Source organism: Populus alba, chromosome 1, assembly GCF_005239225.2.
Source record: "Populus alba chromosome 1, ASM523922v2, whole genome shotgun sequence".
Lineage (NCBI taxonomy): Eukaryota > Viridiplantae > Streptophyta > Magnoliopsida > Malpighiales > Salicaceae > Populus > Populus alba.
Window position 1 is genome coordinate 5,213,421 of NC_133284.1, and position 17,947 is coordinate 5,231,367.

The window sequence follows — 17,947 nt, forward strand, 5'->3', positions numbered from 1 at the left end:
TGTTTGTAGCTCTTTTGGGCTTCATTTCAAGTGCAGCTGTATAATGCTCTGTGCATTCTTTTCTGCATTTATCAAAATGTTTTGCAGATTATTTACTTACCAAATCCTGTGTCTTGGAAAGGAAGACAGTGAATTTGCTCATGTTCGATTGTAAAATAGAATCTTCCCTCAACCTTTGATCCGCATCGAAAACTTTATGAGCCATTATCAGTTATTCTCTAACATATCTGCATATTATTCATTAAAAAATAATCCGCATTAGATACAATCTTTGGAATCATGATCAGGTGCTTAATACCTTTTTAGAGATTTTGCGTCATGCTTCATGGTTACATGGTGGAGTTGGTGCAAAGAGGTGATAGTTGGTCAGTTCAACCCTCCTAAGGTTAGATCTGGAGTGGGTGATTGTTGAGAAATTTTCTCGAATTATGAGAAAAAATATTCTTGTTCTAGCTTTGTTATTACAATATACTTACGATAGTTCTCCTCGTACCTGATTATATGGATTGGTTCTCAAGGCTTTTGCGTGGTGCAAAGGGTTTGAGATCTGCACAGCAGGTCTTAAGTTCGAGTCAGGGCGTGCACCTTTTATAAAAGTCTGGGACAGCCGGGGTTTTACTTACTCACCTGAGCCCACAAGTGCGCTTTCCGGGAGATGGGGTTTCCTCGAATCCAAAAAAAAAAAAAAAAGTGATTATGGATTGCTATAGTATTTTTTTTTTATTTTTTAGTTTTTTTTAAATTATTTTTTTTAATTTTATTTTTTATATTCAACTGGTTAAAAATTTAGCTTCGTAATTTTTTTCTTTAAAATTATGTGAATTGCTACAGTGTTTCCATACATAGAGTTTTTTTTTTTCATGATTTTTTTCAAAATTGTTTGTCAATTTTATTTTTTTTAATATTGAGTTGGTTGAGAATTATAGATATGGCTTTTCTTCACAAAACACAATGGATTATTACAGTGTTTCACCATGGTTTTTTTTTTTTTTTATGAATTTTTTAAAAATTGTATTTGTCAATTTTATTTTTTTAATATTGAGCTAATTGAGAATTTAGCTTTGTATTTTTTTTTCTTTGAAGCATTGTGGATTGCTAAAGTGTTTCTCTCTATGGTTTTTTTTCCCTTTTTTTGTGTTTTATTTTTTGTATGATTTTTTTCAAAATTATATTTTTTTGATTTTATTATTTTAGTATTGAGTAGGTTAGAATTTAGCCTTGTATTTTTTTTTTGTAAAACATTGTGAATTGTTATAGTGTTTCCCCACATGAGTTTTTTTTATGGTTTTTTTTTTTAAATTGTCTTTTTTATTTTTATTTTTTAATATTGAGTTGGTTGAGAATTGAAATTACAATAAAGTTAAATCATGCAGGGAAACACTGTAGCTTTTCTCAAAAAACACTATGGATTGTTACAGTGTTTCTCCACAAAATTTTTTTTTTCTTATGATTTTTTTTTAAATTGTCTTTGTCGATTTTATTTTTTTAATATTGAGCTGGTAGAGAATTTAACTTTTAATTTAATTTTTTTTATTAATAAAAAATCTAAATTATGTAGCAAAAAGCTAAATCATATGAAGAAAATATTGTATATCTTTCCTCACAAAACACTGTGAATTGCTACAAATCATTATATTAATCTCTAAGTTTTTGATCACCAACATAATTTTTTTTTTTTTTTATCATAAAATATTAATTTTATCACATCTTTAGTTTCTATTAATTATCTAACATTGATTTATAATTATAACACTATCAAATATATTTATTTTATAGCTCATGGCAGCGCACATCCACGTAATCTTGTAGCTAACGTTCCACGTTGTGCTGTAGTATGTTCTTTCTTTTTAAGCTCCTTTTCCTCCTGTGGCAATGTTGGAGAGGGATGAAAGGTTCTAGTCCATCAACAAGCAGAAAGACATGTCTCACCAGCTTGAACAATATTAACAGGAACATTGACATATGTACAGTTTTAACCAACGTGCTGGAATGAAAGCTGATGAACTTTAAATTTCATAGGTTCTTTATTAGTTGGATTGTTTTATGAATTTTATTTTTAGCTTTTCTTTTTTCCTTTAAAATTCTTCTGGCATGAGTTCTTTATTAGTTGGGTGTTACATGAATATTATTTTCTAGCTATTATTTCCTCTCTGGCTTGAAATATATATATCCTTGTATCAAACACAGAACCTTGCATCTGTTGTTGAGGACAATATGTTTACCTCAGTAGGATATCCATCGAAGTCGTTGTGGGTTTTTAATGGTACACATAACTGGGGAGGGACTTCTTATAAATACGTGAAAACTGTACTCTATATGACATCAAATCCCTAGAGCACGCTTGCAAGATTTTTCAATTAACAGAATTGCAAAAAGAAATATTGATGGAAATACATAAAATGTCTTTGACTTGATAAATTTTGACAGAAAATCATGACGCCTTGCTCACAAACACTTTAAGACAAACAACTCGAACTTGTTCTTCAAATTTCACAAATTCTTAGTAGCTTAGATGGACTGTGAACCTTAGCAATGTCTCAGCACCATCTATGAAATGTTGACCAGAAGGTATAAGCGATCGGACCTCCGCAAAACCCCTAGCATTCTTGAATTTACCAGTGCCACCGGTAACTGACAGACGTGACATGGTGCTTCCGATCTTGTTCATGCCATAAAAGTTGAGGCTATCACCGTACTCACCTCCTTCAAACATAGCTGTAAATGCCATCATCTGAGTGCTCCCATCTGCTGAGCTTGCCACATATACACCTTGAGCTTTGCCTACAGACTGTGACCCCAGCTCCGGACTAGAGGTTAGTATATCATCTATAACAGTTATCGTTCCAAAGCCAAGTCCTAACCCATCAGGTCCTAATTGGGTTTGAGGATTGCCATTGAGGTTCTGACCATTTGGCTGTCCTGCAAAAGTAGTGCCAGCTAAACCAGTTCCCAGTGGGATACCGTTTATGCCATTTACAGTCGGAATGGCGCCGTTGGCATTTGGGATGGCTACACCGTTTGGCGGGACAAACCCTATTGGCGTTGCAAAGGGCACTTGGCCACTGTATATGTTACCGAGCAAGCCGGTTATTGGCCTAGCTGTCGGGTTGCTGCCACCGAGGATGTCATGCATATATAACTCGAGGATTGGTTCTTCTCCGGTTGCTGCTACAGGGTCAACCGCAGCGCAGATTGCTGCTGGATATTGTGCTAAAGCAATTAGCAATGCCAGTAGAATGGAAGCTGATGGTTCCTTGAACATCTCAATGTGCGTCTATAGGAATATACTGGAAGTTTAGGATGTTGAGGATGAAGATTTTGGATGCATGTGCACTCCATGCTCTGTATATAAAGATAGACTGAATGGAGTTGTTGTTATTAGACCAGGGAGGTGAACTGGTGAAGTCGTTGGAGAAATCGTCTTTCAAGAATGTTTCCTTTCGATGCAAAATAACAATGGCGGACAGGGAGTCGTTGAAAAGTAGTGTGATTTTGAGGTCCACTGGAGATCACATGATCAGAACCTTACCAGACTGATGTATTCCATAACCACTTTGACTCGAGCAATTAGCCAAGAACTTTGTGGATTAGATTGATAAATAAAAACAGTCTAAGAAGCTGTTTGAATAAATAGTTTGACTTAAAACAATTCAAATTTTTATTTGATTATTGAATTGGATTCAAATTTTACAAGTGAATTTCTACAAAAAATTGAACTCTTATGGAGTTTTCTTTCACGTTCCAAATCCATTTGCTACATACTTGCTAAATTCCACTTTAAATCCTCAAAAATTACCTTTGAAGTTTTTATCTATATTTTAGATTTTTTCCTTGTTAATTTCAGATTTTAACTTTTTTTTTTCAATTGATTGTTTTCTAGTTATTTATTGAATATTTTTGGTATTTAAATCTATCTTTTTAGTGTTTAAGAGATTTTTTTGACAACTTTAATTAATTGTATTTTATCTCATCTTCAGATTTGTACACGTGTTAAATTCAAATCCAACTAGTTGAATTGATAATATAATTTGATGGTCAAACACCCAATCAAGTGACAAATTAGCTACGTCTCCTTCAGTTTAATCTCTTAAATTGTCTGACCACTAAATTATAAGTCACTTTGCTAAAAACAATTTTAAAAAATTAAAAAATTAATATGTTTTAAAAATACTACCCGATCATATCACCAAACACCAACTAAAAAAGAGAATTGCATGAAACACAAAGGAGAGAATTGAGTTTGAGCCCATTTTCCTCTCCATCATTGAGCGTTCGTTTTTTACGGGTAAGGTTTCGGTTCGGCCCCTTCATTGCTCTTTATGGGCTTGTTTTTGGTGCCCATCAGAAACCAACTCTTTATCCGCTCTTCATGGTCTTGCCTGAAAAAATGCGGCTGCTCGATCCTTGTGATCATGCTTTCTAGTTTTTATAATTTCAGAAAAAACAAATTGAATATATTAAGTTGAATGCCCCCACGCAGGATCGAACTACGGACCTTCAGTTTACAAGACTGACGCTCTACCACTGAGCTATAGGGGCAATTCATGACCCGAGTTTCCTCCATGAAATATTAGTCGACTAGTTTTGCTTTTTGGCCACACTAATCTAACATCTTAAAAGTGAAAGCAAATATGGAAAAGCTTTTGATATTTCTATTTTTATACGGAAGTGTATACTTTTCTGTCAGTTAAAAAAAGGTTTCATCACAGCAACTTAACTACGGAAATAGTCTGGCATTGATGTCACTTTTGTAGGAAACAACATTGACAATCTTTACATCAAACAACATACGAAGGAGCAACGGAGGCAGAGGCAGATCTAAATGAACAAACCTACTGTTTCTGCAATTAAGCTAAGCTATGGGGATATGATTGCATGCGACAACCCTGATGTATGTAATCCGATTGTTATTTTTCTATCAATGACGTAGTACTTGTTCTAAGAAGCTTTATGTGGCGTGAAATTTGAGTTTTAATGGTTAACTATTACCATGAATTCTGCCCGAGAACTTGTTACACGGACTGTTTGCTTTATGCATCTGTACAACCCAAACATATAATTTGAGAGTCTATATAGTATATAGAAAATAAACCCATGTGTCAATTTTCCGGGATTAGCTGCTCGTTCCAGGGATTGTTTTTCATTGAACTATTACCATTATTTTTTTTTTCAAGTCGAACGTAGCTTCTGATTTGTTAAATGGCAGGAAGATCCAGAATATCAATGACCACACTGGTTCGAGATGTGAGTATATCCCGTTTGACCATTAAAAAAAAAAAATGCACGACGTAATGAGTAAACAGACAAGGAGACAATTCAGCTAAGTTAGTATTCTGATTTTGTTTTGGCAAAAACATTTATATATATGCATGTGGTCAGGCAAGGAGCGAACTCCCCTGGATATCATATAACTCTTCGTTTGCGAGGAGTTCTAAAATTTGTTTTTATTCTAGAGAAGTTAACTTGAGGGACTCTTCAATCGTAATCATGCGAAGCTCCCTTCTAAATTTTAAAATTGCATCACGGATGAAATAATATTTTCTGGCATATAATTAGACATTCTGGCACTTTTTTCACGGATGAAATAATATTTTCTGGCACTTAGCGGATTGATTGTTGATTAATAACGTTTCTAATTAAGCTTTATGCTGACCAATAGTAAACGTTAAAATCAAAGTTATATACGGTGCGTTGTATTTGTGTTTCACTTTTCTATTTAGATTAGAATTTTCAATTTAATTAGGATTCTATTAGTTAGTAGTCCTAGTACTAGATGGATTCAATTAGTCAAGTAACTTTTAAATAGAAATTCTTTTTTATGAAGGATTGTACGTCTATAACTAATATAAATAACACTGTCTAGTTTATTTTTGTTTGAAACTCATATTATTATTCAGACTTTCATAAAATATCATATATTTTCTCGTTAGATATGAATGCAAGAGTATTGTTTCGTCTGTATAGAAAGCTCGGAGAATATCTTTCTTGCCGTTTGCCATCCTTTATCAAGATGTTATTTTCCAATCGCTGCAAAGACGATATTGGGTTTGGTCAACCGGGAGTTCCAGAAGATGATAGGGTTACCATGGATGCCGTTCCTGATAAACTACCATGGCTACTCCTCCCCCACGACACGCAGTGTGAGTCCTTGAAGTTTTATGACCTATCGAGAAACAAGGTTCATGAACGCAATTTGCCAGAGGTATTGCTAGGAGGGGTGTCTGTTGAAGTATCCAGGGGTTGGTTGGCTATTGCCAAGGAAGGGCAGTATATTCGCGATACAAAGTACTCGAGTTATCTCTCTTTTAAACCAATTCCTGACACAGAAATCTACCTTTTCAATCCACTTTCAGGAGCCATTCACCAACTTCCATCCCTGTCAACTTTAGTTCCATATTACTATTCGTTTGTCACCAATTGTATTTTCAATATGGGAGGATTCAATGTCGCTGAGTTTATTCGTAGAGTTGAACTATCCTCTGCGGACCCTTCAAAATCCATCATTGCCTTGAAATTTAACGAGTTTGAAGCGAACAACTGTGGGAATTTGGCGCTGTGTAGACTTGGGGACAAGTGTTGGAGCATCTTTCCCCGTGAAACTAATCGCGACATAGAGTTCCGTGATATCTTGTTTTACAATGGAGATTTATGCGTCTTATCAATAAAAATCGAGCATGTTGAGACGCACATCTTTAAGTTGGCAGAGGATGATGAGGTGAGAATAAAGTTCATTCCAGTTTCGAATGCTGGTCGTAATCCGTTCATAGAGATTGAGCATTCAAGACATGATATTGCCATCATCAAACATGTTTACTATGAGCCGTATTTAGTCGAATCAGTCAATGGTGAACTATTGATAATTCTTGCACATAACGTTTGTTATCTTTATCATGATGAAGACGAGGAGGAGGAACGTTTGTATGAAGATGATGACGATCTTGAAAGTTTCTATGATGAAGAGGGTGACATAGAAGAGGGTGATTTTGAGCGCTTCTATTGTAAAGTAAGCGGCTTCAGTGTATACGAGGTGGGTCCTAACGCAGGCATGATCTTGCGTAGTGTGCAGAGCTTAAGTGACCAGTTGATCTTCTTGACATCTGGTGGCCGGTCAGTTTCAGTTCCGGCAGAGAATTTGCCTTGCGGAATCCAAAGAAATTGCATTTTCTTTCTAGAGAACGATAATTGCTTCTCAGAAGTGTCTGGTGATGGTCAGAAAAGAGAGGAAATGTTACTTCGTCGTGTGTCTCGTGAATCAGGAATATGCTACCTGGAGAGCGGGAGAATTGAGAGATTATTTCCAAGTTTCAATCGTCTGCTAAAGTGCAAGGTGGGCTGGTTCACACCATCTCCTTGACTATCCGAAAGAAGGCAACAGGTTTTTGGTTAATCTTATTAGTTAATTATAAGAGCTAGTTGCAATCCCAGATAAAAAGATTATATATCATGCATTTTCAAATTTTAGACTTCACTGGTTCATTTATCTCTGTGGTGCGGCAAGTTTGTGCATGGACATGTTCTTACACAACGTGCCAGTTTGTTTTCAGAATTATTAAGAACGATAAATGTTTATTTTACATAAATATTATTAGACTCGTGAAATTGAGATTTTGGCATTTATGAGTTTTATTCAATTCTTTTAGTGTTTAACAATGTGTTTGTATTATTTGAACAAGATTAATATAATTTTGTCAACAAGGAAATCAGAAATAAATCGAGGAGTGTGAAAAGAGAAAAGGAACAATTTCTGCACAAGAAACGGCATGCACACATAGAATGGCGCACTTGCTACAGGATTTTGTTACAAGCACAATCAGAAAACTCGGACCGGCTGTTAACTGATTTTGAATTAAATTATTTTAAAAAACGATATTTTATTTTTAAGAAAATTAAAATGATATTATTTTATTGTAACAAAAATTAGTTCAACTTACCTCGGTGAGATCTTAAAACTATAATTTTAAGGATTAATAGCCTGGTTTATCACCGTGTTTTTATTTATTTATTAATATGGCTCCAATGATTTTATTTTTATTTATCAAGAATATGACCTCTTTAATGGGATTCCGTCTAGTTTTCTTATAAGAAAGGATGAGTGGATCGCCATGTTAAATAATAAATAAAAAAAGATTTTAATTAATCGATAGATTTGGGTTATGAAAAGCAATGGAGACGATACATGTGGTGGTGTTTGCAGGGGCTGAAGGCAGCGTGGCTAGAGCTGCCATTGCGATGTCGCCACGGTTGTTGATAGGATTAAGGTTGTTAATTATATTTCAATAAATATTTTATTTTTTTAATTGGAATAAAATGTTTGAGTTTTAAAATATTTCAGCGTGTCGTTTTGTGATTGTACTATATATATATATATATATATATATATATATATATATATATATATATTCAACAAACATAATTCAAATTCAAGATAAATTAATTATAAATTATGCAATACAAACACAATGCCAAATAAATATAATTTTAAAATTTAAAATATTTCTAAACAGTCAAGATTAAATAGATCTTTAACTTAAAGTAATTCAACTTAAACAAAATATCAAAATATTATGAAAGTAAAATGTTTTAAACAAAAATATTTTAAATATAAAGTTAGGTCATTGTTATCAAAGCTAATGGAATCTAAAGCATCACTTGTTTTGCTTAAATTCCGACAAAGTATAAACATGAAAAAAAAATGAATATAAACCATATATATTAGTGATAAATCTAATTTTAAAAAATTAATATCATTGTTAATGAAAATAGTAATAATAATTTTCAATATTATTATTAATATCATTGTTATTGAAAATAATAATGAAAAAGAGCTTTTTATAATTGGGTGATTTAATTAATTAAATTGAACAAAGTTCAATTTGATTCAATGGCTTTTCAAGAACGGAACAGAACATGTAAAATGAAACCGTAATGTTCCAGGCGGAATTTAACCGAAAAATCCGGAACTGACCAAGATTTAAAATGAGATGAAATTCATTCCATTTTTTTCGTTTTTTAAATTGGTATGGAATGTTTCGGTCATTCCGGGTAAAACGGAACAAAATTGACAACCTTGTGGCACTGGTGTGTGTGGTTTGCGGTTCTGTTGCTGAATGTGCCAGCCAATAGGATTTCATTATGTGGTCGAATAATTTGGAGACAATTCAATGCTTGTGGAGAGAGTAGTAGGTTTGTTTTTCTTTCGTTTCTAGTTTTTTATTATGTGAGGAATTCGATCGGGTTTTAAGGTTCCTCGAAAAAAATCACACAAGAATTTTCATCGTTTCTTCCAAGCATTACGAAATTATATATATATATATATATATATATATATATATATATATATATAAAGATAATCACTATTTTTTTAAAAAAATTTAAGTACATAATTTGAAAAATAAAAGAGAAGATATTAAACAATAACCTAAATAAAAAAAATTGAGGTCAAACATTGTTCAGACCGGTAAGCCATGCCCATATATCTAGCAAGCCATAGAAAAAAGCTTCGCCTAACATGCCTCTTTATTTATTTTTTTGAAGTAGGCAAAGTCCACTCCATTTTATTTTTTTTATATAACTCCTCTAGATTATGGGTTGTTGTGTGGCATATCAAACAACTTATCACCTCCTAGATAGTTTTATGGTTATTTTTTTATAGTCTAGAAATCGAAATCCAAGCTTTTTTTTATATATTTATTTTAATTTCATAGCAACTCAAAAACCTTATAAAAATCTCAATAAATATATTTTATAATCTCAAAACACTCTTTAATCACTCTAAAAATTAAAAATTAAATGAAGAAAAATTAATGAATCCTGAATTTTTTATATTAAAAAATAGAATTCATTAACATAAATATTAAATGAAAACACCACTTTTATTAAACTAGAATTCATTAACATAAATATTAGCTTTTTTATGAGCACAATGAGATCATCTAAGCATTTTTTTTCTCTCCTAAACGATTGATTTATCACTTTCTATTTAGAGACTAAAAGATAAAAAAAAAACAAAAAGTATTGAAGTGTAAATTTTCAAAATAACAACGAACCAAATTAAAAACTAAGCTTTTTAGCCAACAAGTAGGTGTTTCAGTGATAAGAGCTTAGGATCAAAAAAACTGCTTCTCTTATTATCTCAGATTCGAGCCCTGTGGTTGCTAATATTTATAGCCATTAGAGGCTTATCTAATCGTTAATTTCAGGACCCATGAGCATAGTTATTAAACCCGGTCCGGGGGTTGACCCGGCCAAGGGGCCGAGTCCCAGGTTTCATGGGTCAACCTGGAAAAATTAAAAAAAAATAAAGTTTTAATATTTCATATGAAAAAATCCATGTAAATATAGATTATATATATTATAAATAATAAAGTTTAAAAAAATATTTTAAATTTTTTTTTTATCTCACATTAAAAAGATATTATGTTAAGCTTTTAAGTTGAAGTATTTAAACTAAATTTTTTTTTTATCCCATATTGAAAAAACATAACTTTTTCCTTGAAAACATAGAGTATATATACTAATAGGTTTTAAATCCCACATTGAAAAAACATAACTTTTTTTCATTGGAACATAGAGTATATATATGAAAGGGCTTTAAATCCCACATTGAAAAAAATGATATGTTATCCTTTTAAGTTGAAGTATTTAAACCAAAAATTTTTTTTTATCTCATATTGAAAAAATATGATTTTTTTTCTTGGGAACATAAAGTATATATACTAATAGATTTCAAATCCCACATTAAAAAACAAACAAACAAACAAACCAAGTTTCATCCGGGTTTGCCCGGGTCGCCTGGGTCCCAGGTCGACTGGTCGGGTCGCCTGAGTTGTTTCCACATTCAGTCTTTTATTAAACTCGGACCGGTCCAGTCACTGTGTCCCGAGTCGACTCGTTAGGCCAGGCTGAGTTTAATAACAATACACGTAAAATTTAATTAAGGTGCGTGCAAGCTAGCCTAAAGATATACCGTAAATTAAAAAAAACTAAGATTTTAGGGGATAGACTTAAGTTTTCCGCGTAAAAAACTAGATGCTTTATTGTTATTTGTTAAAGTCCGTACTTGTTATTTTAATTGTTATGGTGATTAATCATTCTATTCTGGTTATTTCTATAATAAAATATAATATAACAAGGGTTGACTTTTTATCAATTTTCCTAAATAAAGAAACCCAATCATGAATCGCAGCCACTAAATATAAACTTTTATTAAACTTTGTATGTTTACTAAAAATAATTTTTAATTTATTTAAAAGTAGTTTTTATAGAAAATAAATTTCTAAAAGTGAGTTACTTTTTGATATTTAGTAGTTTGACAAAAAATAAATTAAAAATATTTTTTATTTTTTGATTATGTTATAAAAAATAAGCTGAAAAATAACTTTTTAATTTTCTAATTTTTTAAAGTTCATTTAAAAGAATAGGGACCAAATATAACAGATAAAAAAATTTGAAAGATGATGAAATTAAAAAAAAAAAAATTTTTAAATTATTTTAAATTAAATAAATACCAATTAAAATAATAAAGATCAAATCCGACACATGAAAAAGTTAAAAAGATGATAAATTTTTTTTTTAAAAAATTATAAATTATTTTAAATAAAATAAATAGCAATCAAAATTATTTTAGCGATGAAGATAACTTGTTTCTTCTTTTTTTTTCTTTGATATTTTTTTCTTTAGATATGTCTAGCTGATGATGCAGCTTCCACACGATTTAATTTAAAATCTAAATTAAATAAAGAGTTGGGTCAGAAAATTTTAAATTTAAACAATTATATTGAATTTAATAACAATTTTAAATTTAAAACACTCTTAATTAATATTAAAAATATAGTTAAATTAAAAAAAAAAAAACAAACAAACTTAGAAATTGAGAGACAACATAATATGCATGATAGTTTATTTGAGAAAGAGGTGAATGGAGGGAGAGGGCAAGGGAATAAAGGATAATGACATTTTGAAAGAAGATTTTTAATGGAATGAAAGAGGAATGAAGGCTAAATTTCACTTCGCCTCCTGTGAGAGCAGAATCAGTGGTAACGTAATAGAAAGGTCATCAAATTCACATTAATGTTGTAATACTTCAAGCTTGGCTATACGCAGAATCATAAAGTGCATGGATCTTCAAACTTGCACCCAGATTCAATCTTGAAGAATAAATATTTATGTATACAGCACCCAACCACACTTATACACATGCACACACATGATGAAGGACAAACCTTCAGGGCATTCTGGATAATTTGAACACCAATCTTCTGGTCAAAGTTTGCAGTTTGAAGCTTATCCAACTCTTTTGATGCATAAAGAAGAGCAGCACCACCACCTGCAAAAGAAAACAGCTTGAGGGTTTGATCGTTGATTTTAATTCTACCATATAACATGAGGAAAGATAGATGGAAAATTTACCTGGCACAATACCCTCTTCTACAGCAGCCTTTGTGGCATTTAGGGCATATGTAACTCTATCTTTCTTCTCACTGACTTCAGCTTCACTGGCTCCTCCAATCTGCAATATTAGCAAAATTTTCATTAGTGACCCCAGTTTACAACTTTTAAGCAATAAATCCAGTTAGAAGATAGATGACTTGGCTAGAGTAAATGCCCATAATTGTATTTGAAAGTTAATAAGAGAGGATATGGGAAGTGTGTGTGAAAGTTGGCAGACCTTCAGCACAGCAACACCACCAGAAAGCTTCGCCAATCTTTCTTGCAACTTCTCTTTGTCATAGTCAGAAGTGCTTGAATCTATTGCAGATCGGATCTGTAATTACAGAGCAACAGACAAAAATCACGGTATTCATTTGCGTCGAAGGATGCTTTTTTGTTCTTTTTTTTTTATTTGAAAGGAAAGGATGCCTTGAGGATGACTAAACATAGTCCAGCAACGAAGCAAAACTGACCTGTTCACATCTTTCTTCAATGGACTTCTTATCGCCAGCACCATCAAGAATAACTGTGTCATCCTTTGATACCGTAACCTATAAGACAAAACCCAACTCGTCATGCATCAAAATTAATACACACTTTTTACAGACAACCACACCCTTGCCTTCACTACTGCCCACAAGATCTAAACTAAATTCCACCCAATCCCAATCCAGCCCTTCTGGCTCCCCATGCAGTGCTTGTGCTAGTACCCGAGGTAAACTACACCACAGTCAACAACTTGTGCTCACCTTTTTGCAACTGCCAAGCATATCCAAATCCACATTTTCAAGATTGAGGCCAAGCTCTTCTGTTATAACCTGCAAAACAGAAGTTAAGAACTTGCTCAATGGAACTAGAGGATATGACACAAAAAATTCAATATATGTGCAGAAGTAAACTCACTGCGCCTCCTGTGAGAGCAGCCAGATCCTGCAATATGGCCTTCCTGTTCTCTCCAAAACCAGGGGCCTTAATGGTACAGACCTTGATTCCAGCACGAAGCTTATTTAAAATAAGAGTTGCCAAGGCCTCGCTTTCCACATCTTCAGCAACAATCAGCAAGGGCCTTTGTCTCTGAACAAACACAGTTAAGCAAAAAATGAACAGCGCTGCATATGTGCTCCAGCTTTCCAAAAACAAAGTGATTGGAAATAAAGTGTGTACCTTTAAAGCCAACTCTAGTACTTTCACCACAGCATGCAAACTTGAGACTTTCTTGTCATGGATCAGAATGAGAGGTTCATCTAATTCCTGTTTGTGCACAGGTATAGAAAAGATAATAGAAACTTAATGACAGTAGAAGCAGTTACTTTGAACTATTCTATCATGTGGACACCCCCTAGATCTCAAGAAATGTCATGATTGGAATCAGAAGTAAAAACTTACACATTTTTGGGTTTTCTGGTCCGTGATGAAATAAGGGGATATATAGCCCCTGTCAAGCTTCATCCCCTCGACAACTTCCAACTCATTAGATAATGTTTTCCCATCCTGCAACAGTTTGACATGGGATAAGGGCAAATGCATATTTTGGACACAAAAAAATGAAAGAATGATTAATGGAATGAGATAAGTAGCCATTGGCAACTCACTGCATGTGTCAAGAAAAACAGTACTCATAAACTTGACATCCTTCATAACAGTACCAAGACACTTGAAGAATAGCAAGAGACTATGGAGAAAAGTATCAATAACAGAAAACAGAAAAAAATGTATCAAGACAATGCACAGCTTACTTGAATTGTTATAACTCCCTCTTTGCCAACCTTCTCCATGGCCTTTGCTATCAATTCACCAATTTCCCTCTCCCCATTTGCTGATATTGTACCAACTTGTGCAATTTCTTCCGATGTGCTGATCATTCTAGCTCTGCTCTTCAAATTGGTAACAACTGATTCAACTGCCATGCTGATACCACGTCTTAGGTCCATTGCATTCATTCCAGCTGCAACTGATTTGCATCCTTCAGTAAATATTGCTTGAGTGAGAACCGTAGCACAAGTGGTCCCTGCAAACACATTGGAAAAGCTCTCATTTCCCAGTGAGACAGAACCAACAAAGAAGCAAAACTATGAAGTAAAATATGAAAAAAAATTAAAAATAAAAAAAATAAACACTAGATTTAGAACCTGTAGCATAAATCCTAAACTAATGACCAAATGCTGCAGCACCAATCTAAATCCCAGATGGTCAAAATATTTAGATAACAACTGTTAAGAGGAAGAAACCTTACCATCGCCTGCAGTGTCGTTGGTGGCATTTGCACCCTGCTTCACCAGGCTAGCACCAACATTCTTGACTTTATCAAGGTCAAATTTTAACCTTCATTCTGTTTCAAGGTCTCACCCCTGTATTAGGGATAATGGGGGGGGGGGGGGGCATACCGTTAGCTTGTGAAATTAACTTTCTTTCCCACCAAAATACCGTTACACGAGCTGCCGAGATAGAATTAACAGCAGGATATTTAGAAGACCCTGCCATCTATATATCTTTAGCCATCTTGCAGCCTCAATATTACTCACATGTCAATTTAACAAACTGCTCTCTTAGACGCGCATTGATAACTCACCTTTATTAACATTTCCTTCTTCTTCAACTAATTCTCAATCTCTCTCTCCCTCTCCGCACAGCCTCTCAATATGATGGATCCCGATAGAACATCTGTTAGATATCCTAGCAGAAGGCAAGCCGATAGAAGAAGGCAGCCCAAAATTGACAACTCTCCACCTTCAAACCGCCCTCCCAGATCAAGAAGATATTTGCAAGAAAAGATTTTTTTTTGCATGGTTATTTTCTTTATTTTCTTTGCGGTTTTACTTCTTCTCTCAATCTTGTATCACAAGTTAAATCTTTCCTTTTAACTGTTTTTTACCAAGAAATTCAGTTTGTTTCTACAAAACTCAATGATAACATTGCAAGACTAAGACTAAGAAGCTATGGAATAAAGATTGAGTCTTCTTGACCACAGTGTTTGCTATCTTTTCTATGTTTACAGGTATAATATCTCTGTGTTTGTTGATCATGCGAAGCTCCCTTCTAAATTTTAAAATTGCACCACGCCCGGACTTTTTTCAGTAAGAAATCGAGTTGGTGGTATATAATTAGACATTCTGGCACTTTTTTCATGGATGAAATAATATTTTCTGGCACTTAGCGGATTGATTGTTGATTGGGATAATTAGAGCACCTTGATAAACAAAAGAAAGGGGAGATTAATAACGTTTCTAATTAAGCTTTATGCTGACCAATAGTAAACGTTAAAATCAAAGTTATATACGGTGCGTTGTGTTTGTGTTTCACTTTTCTATTTAGATTAGAATTTTCAATTTAATTAGGATTCTATTAGTTAGTAATCCTAGTACTAGATGGATTCAATTAGTCAAGTAACTTTTAAATAGAAATTCTTTTTTATGAAGGATTGAACGTCTATAACTAATATAAATAACACTGTCTAGTTTATTTTTGTTTGAAAACCATATTATTATTCAGACTTTCATAAAATATCATATATTTTCTCGTTAGATATATATGAATGCAAGAGTATTGTTTCGTCTGTATAGAAAGCTCGGAGAATATCTTTCTTGCCGTTTGCCATCCTTTATCAAGATGTTATTTTCCAATCGCTGCAAAGACGATATTGGTTTTGGTCAACCGGGAGTTCCAGAAGATGATAGGGTTATCATGGATACACTACCATGGCTACTCCTCCCCCACGACACGCAGTGTGAGTCCTTGAAGTTTTATGACCTATCGAGAAACAAGGTTCATGAACGCAATATGCCAGAGGTATTGCTAGGAGGGGTGTCTGTTGAAGTATCCAGGGGTTGGTTGGCTATTGCCAAGGAAGGGCAGTATATTCGCGATACAAAGTACTCGAGTTATCTCTCTTTTAAACCAATTCCTGACACAGAAATCTACCTTTTCAATCCACTTTCAGGAGCCATTCACCAACTTCCATCCCTATCAACTTTAGCTCCATACTACTATTCGTTTGTCACCAATTGTATTTTCAATATGGGAGGATTCAATGTCGCTGAGTTTATTGGTAGGGTTGAACTATCCTCTGCGGACCCTTCAAAATCCATCATTGCCTTGAGATTTAACGAGTTTGAAGCGAACAACTGTGGGAATTTGGCGCTGTGTAGACTTGGGGACAAGTGTTGGAGCATCTTTCCCCGTGAAACTAATCGCGACATAGAGTTCCGTGATATCTTGTTTTACAATGGAGATTTATGCGTCTTATCACAAAAAATCGAGCATGTTGAGACGCACATCTTTAAGTTGACAGAGGATGATGAGGTGCGAATAAAGTTCATTCCAGTTTCGAATGCTGGTCGTAATCCGTTCTTAGAGATTCATGAGCATTTGAGACATGATATTGCCATCATCAAACATTTTTTGTATGAGCCGTATTTAGTAGAATCAGTCCATGGTGAACTATTGATAATTCTTGCACATAACGTTTGTTATGCTTATCATGATGAAGACGAGGAACGTTTGGATGAAGACGAGGACGACTTAGAAGAGGAACGTTTCGATGAAGATGATGACGATCTTGAAAGTTTCTATGATGAAGAGGATGTCAAAGAAGATGATGGTGATTTTGAGCGTTTCTATGATAAAGTAAGCGACTTCAGTGTATACGAGGTGGGTCCTAACGCAGGCATGATCTTGCGTAGTGTGCAGAGCTTAAGTGACCAGTTGATCTTCTTGACATCTGGTGGCCGGTCAGTTTCAGTTCCGGCAGAGAATTTGCCTTGCGGAATCCAAAGAAATTGCATTTTCTTTCTAGAGAACGATAATTACTTCTCAGAAGTGTCTAGTGATGATCAGAAAAGAGAGGAAGTGTTACTTCGTCGTGTGTCTCGTGAATCAGGAATATGCTACCTGGAGAGCGGGAGAATTGAGAGATTATTCCCTAGTTTCAATCGTCTGCTCAAGTGCAAGGTGGGCTGGTTCACACCATCTCCTTGACTATCCGAAAGAAGGCAACAGGTTTTTGGTTAATCTTATTAAGTAATTATAAGAGCTAGTTGCAATCCCAGATAAAAACATTATATATTATGCATATTCAAATTTTAGACTTCAATGGTTCATTTATCTGTGGTGCGGCAAGTTTGTGCATGAACATGTTCCTTGCACAACATGCCAGTTTGTTTTCAGAATTATTAAGAACGATAAATGTTTATTTTACATAAATATTATTAGACTCGTGAAATTGAGATTTTGGCATTTATGCGTTTTATTCAATTCTTTTAGTGTTTAACAATGTGTTTATATTATTTGAAAAAGATTAATATAATTTTGTCAACAAGGAAATCAGAAATAAATCGAGGAGTGTGAAAAGAGAAAAGGAACCATTTCTGCACAAGAAACGGCATGCACACATAGAATGGCGCACTTGCTGCAGGATTTTGTTACAAGCATAATTAGAAAACTCGGACCGGCTATTAATTGATTTTGAATTGAATTATTTAAAAAAAAACGATATTATTTATTATAACAAAAATTAGTTCAA

General features: G+C 33.7%; 3 protein-coding genes and 1 non-coding gene across 4 annotated transcripts; 1 reads left to right on the forward strand and 3 right to left on the reverse strand.

Moving 5' to 3' along the window:
* Window positions 1–2,283: 2,283 nt before the first annotated feature.
* LOC118061257 (dirigent protein 18) lies at window positions 2,284–3,328 on the reverse strand. The gene has a single exon (XM_035074693.2). It carries the CDS (start codon window positions 3,260–3,262, stop codon window positions 2,501–2,503), a length of 762 nt encoding a protein of 253 aa, XP_034930584.1. The 5' UTR covers window positions 3,263–3,328; the 3' UTR covers window positions 2,284–2,500.
* A 1,139-nt stretch (window positions 3,329–4,467) lies between these two features.
* Window positions 4,468–4,539, reverse strand: TRNAT-UGU (transfer RNA threonine (anticodon UGU)). The gene has a single exon. It is a non-coding gene; the product is annotated as a tRNA-Thr (tRNA).
* Window positions 4,540–6,010: 1,471 nt separating this feature from the next.
* LOC140955139 (uncharacterized) lies at window positions 6,011–7,354 on the forward strand. The gene has a single exon (XM_073406930.1). The coding sequence runs from the start codon at window positions 6,011–6,013 to the stop codon at window positions 7,352–7,354; it is 1,344 nt and encodes a 447-aa protein (XP_073263031.1).
* A 4,701-nt stretch (window positions 7,355–12,055) lies between these two features.
* LOC118061249 (chaperonin CPN60-2, mitochondrial) lies at window positions 12,056–14,744 on the reverse strand. Its single transcript, XM_035074682.2, has 10 exons — window positions 14,663–14,744; window positions 14,166–14,437; window positions 13,816–13,920; window positions 13,594–13,680; window positions 13,333–13,503; window positions 13,179–13,247; window positions 12,903–12,980; window positions 12,668–12,763; window positions 12,409–12,508; window positions 12,056–12,325 (listed from the first exon to the last, which is right to left on the reverse strand). The coding sequence occupies exons 2-10, from the start codon at window positions 14,367–14,369 to the stop codon at window positions 12,105–12,107; spliced, it is 1,131 nt and encodes a 376-aa protein (XP_034930573.1). The 5' UTR covers window positions 14,370–14,437; window positions 14,663–14,744; the 3' UTR covers window positions 12,056–12,104.
* Between the last annotated feature and the right edge of the window lie 3,203 nt (window positions 14,745–17,947).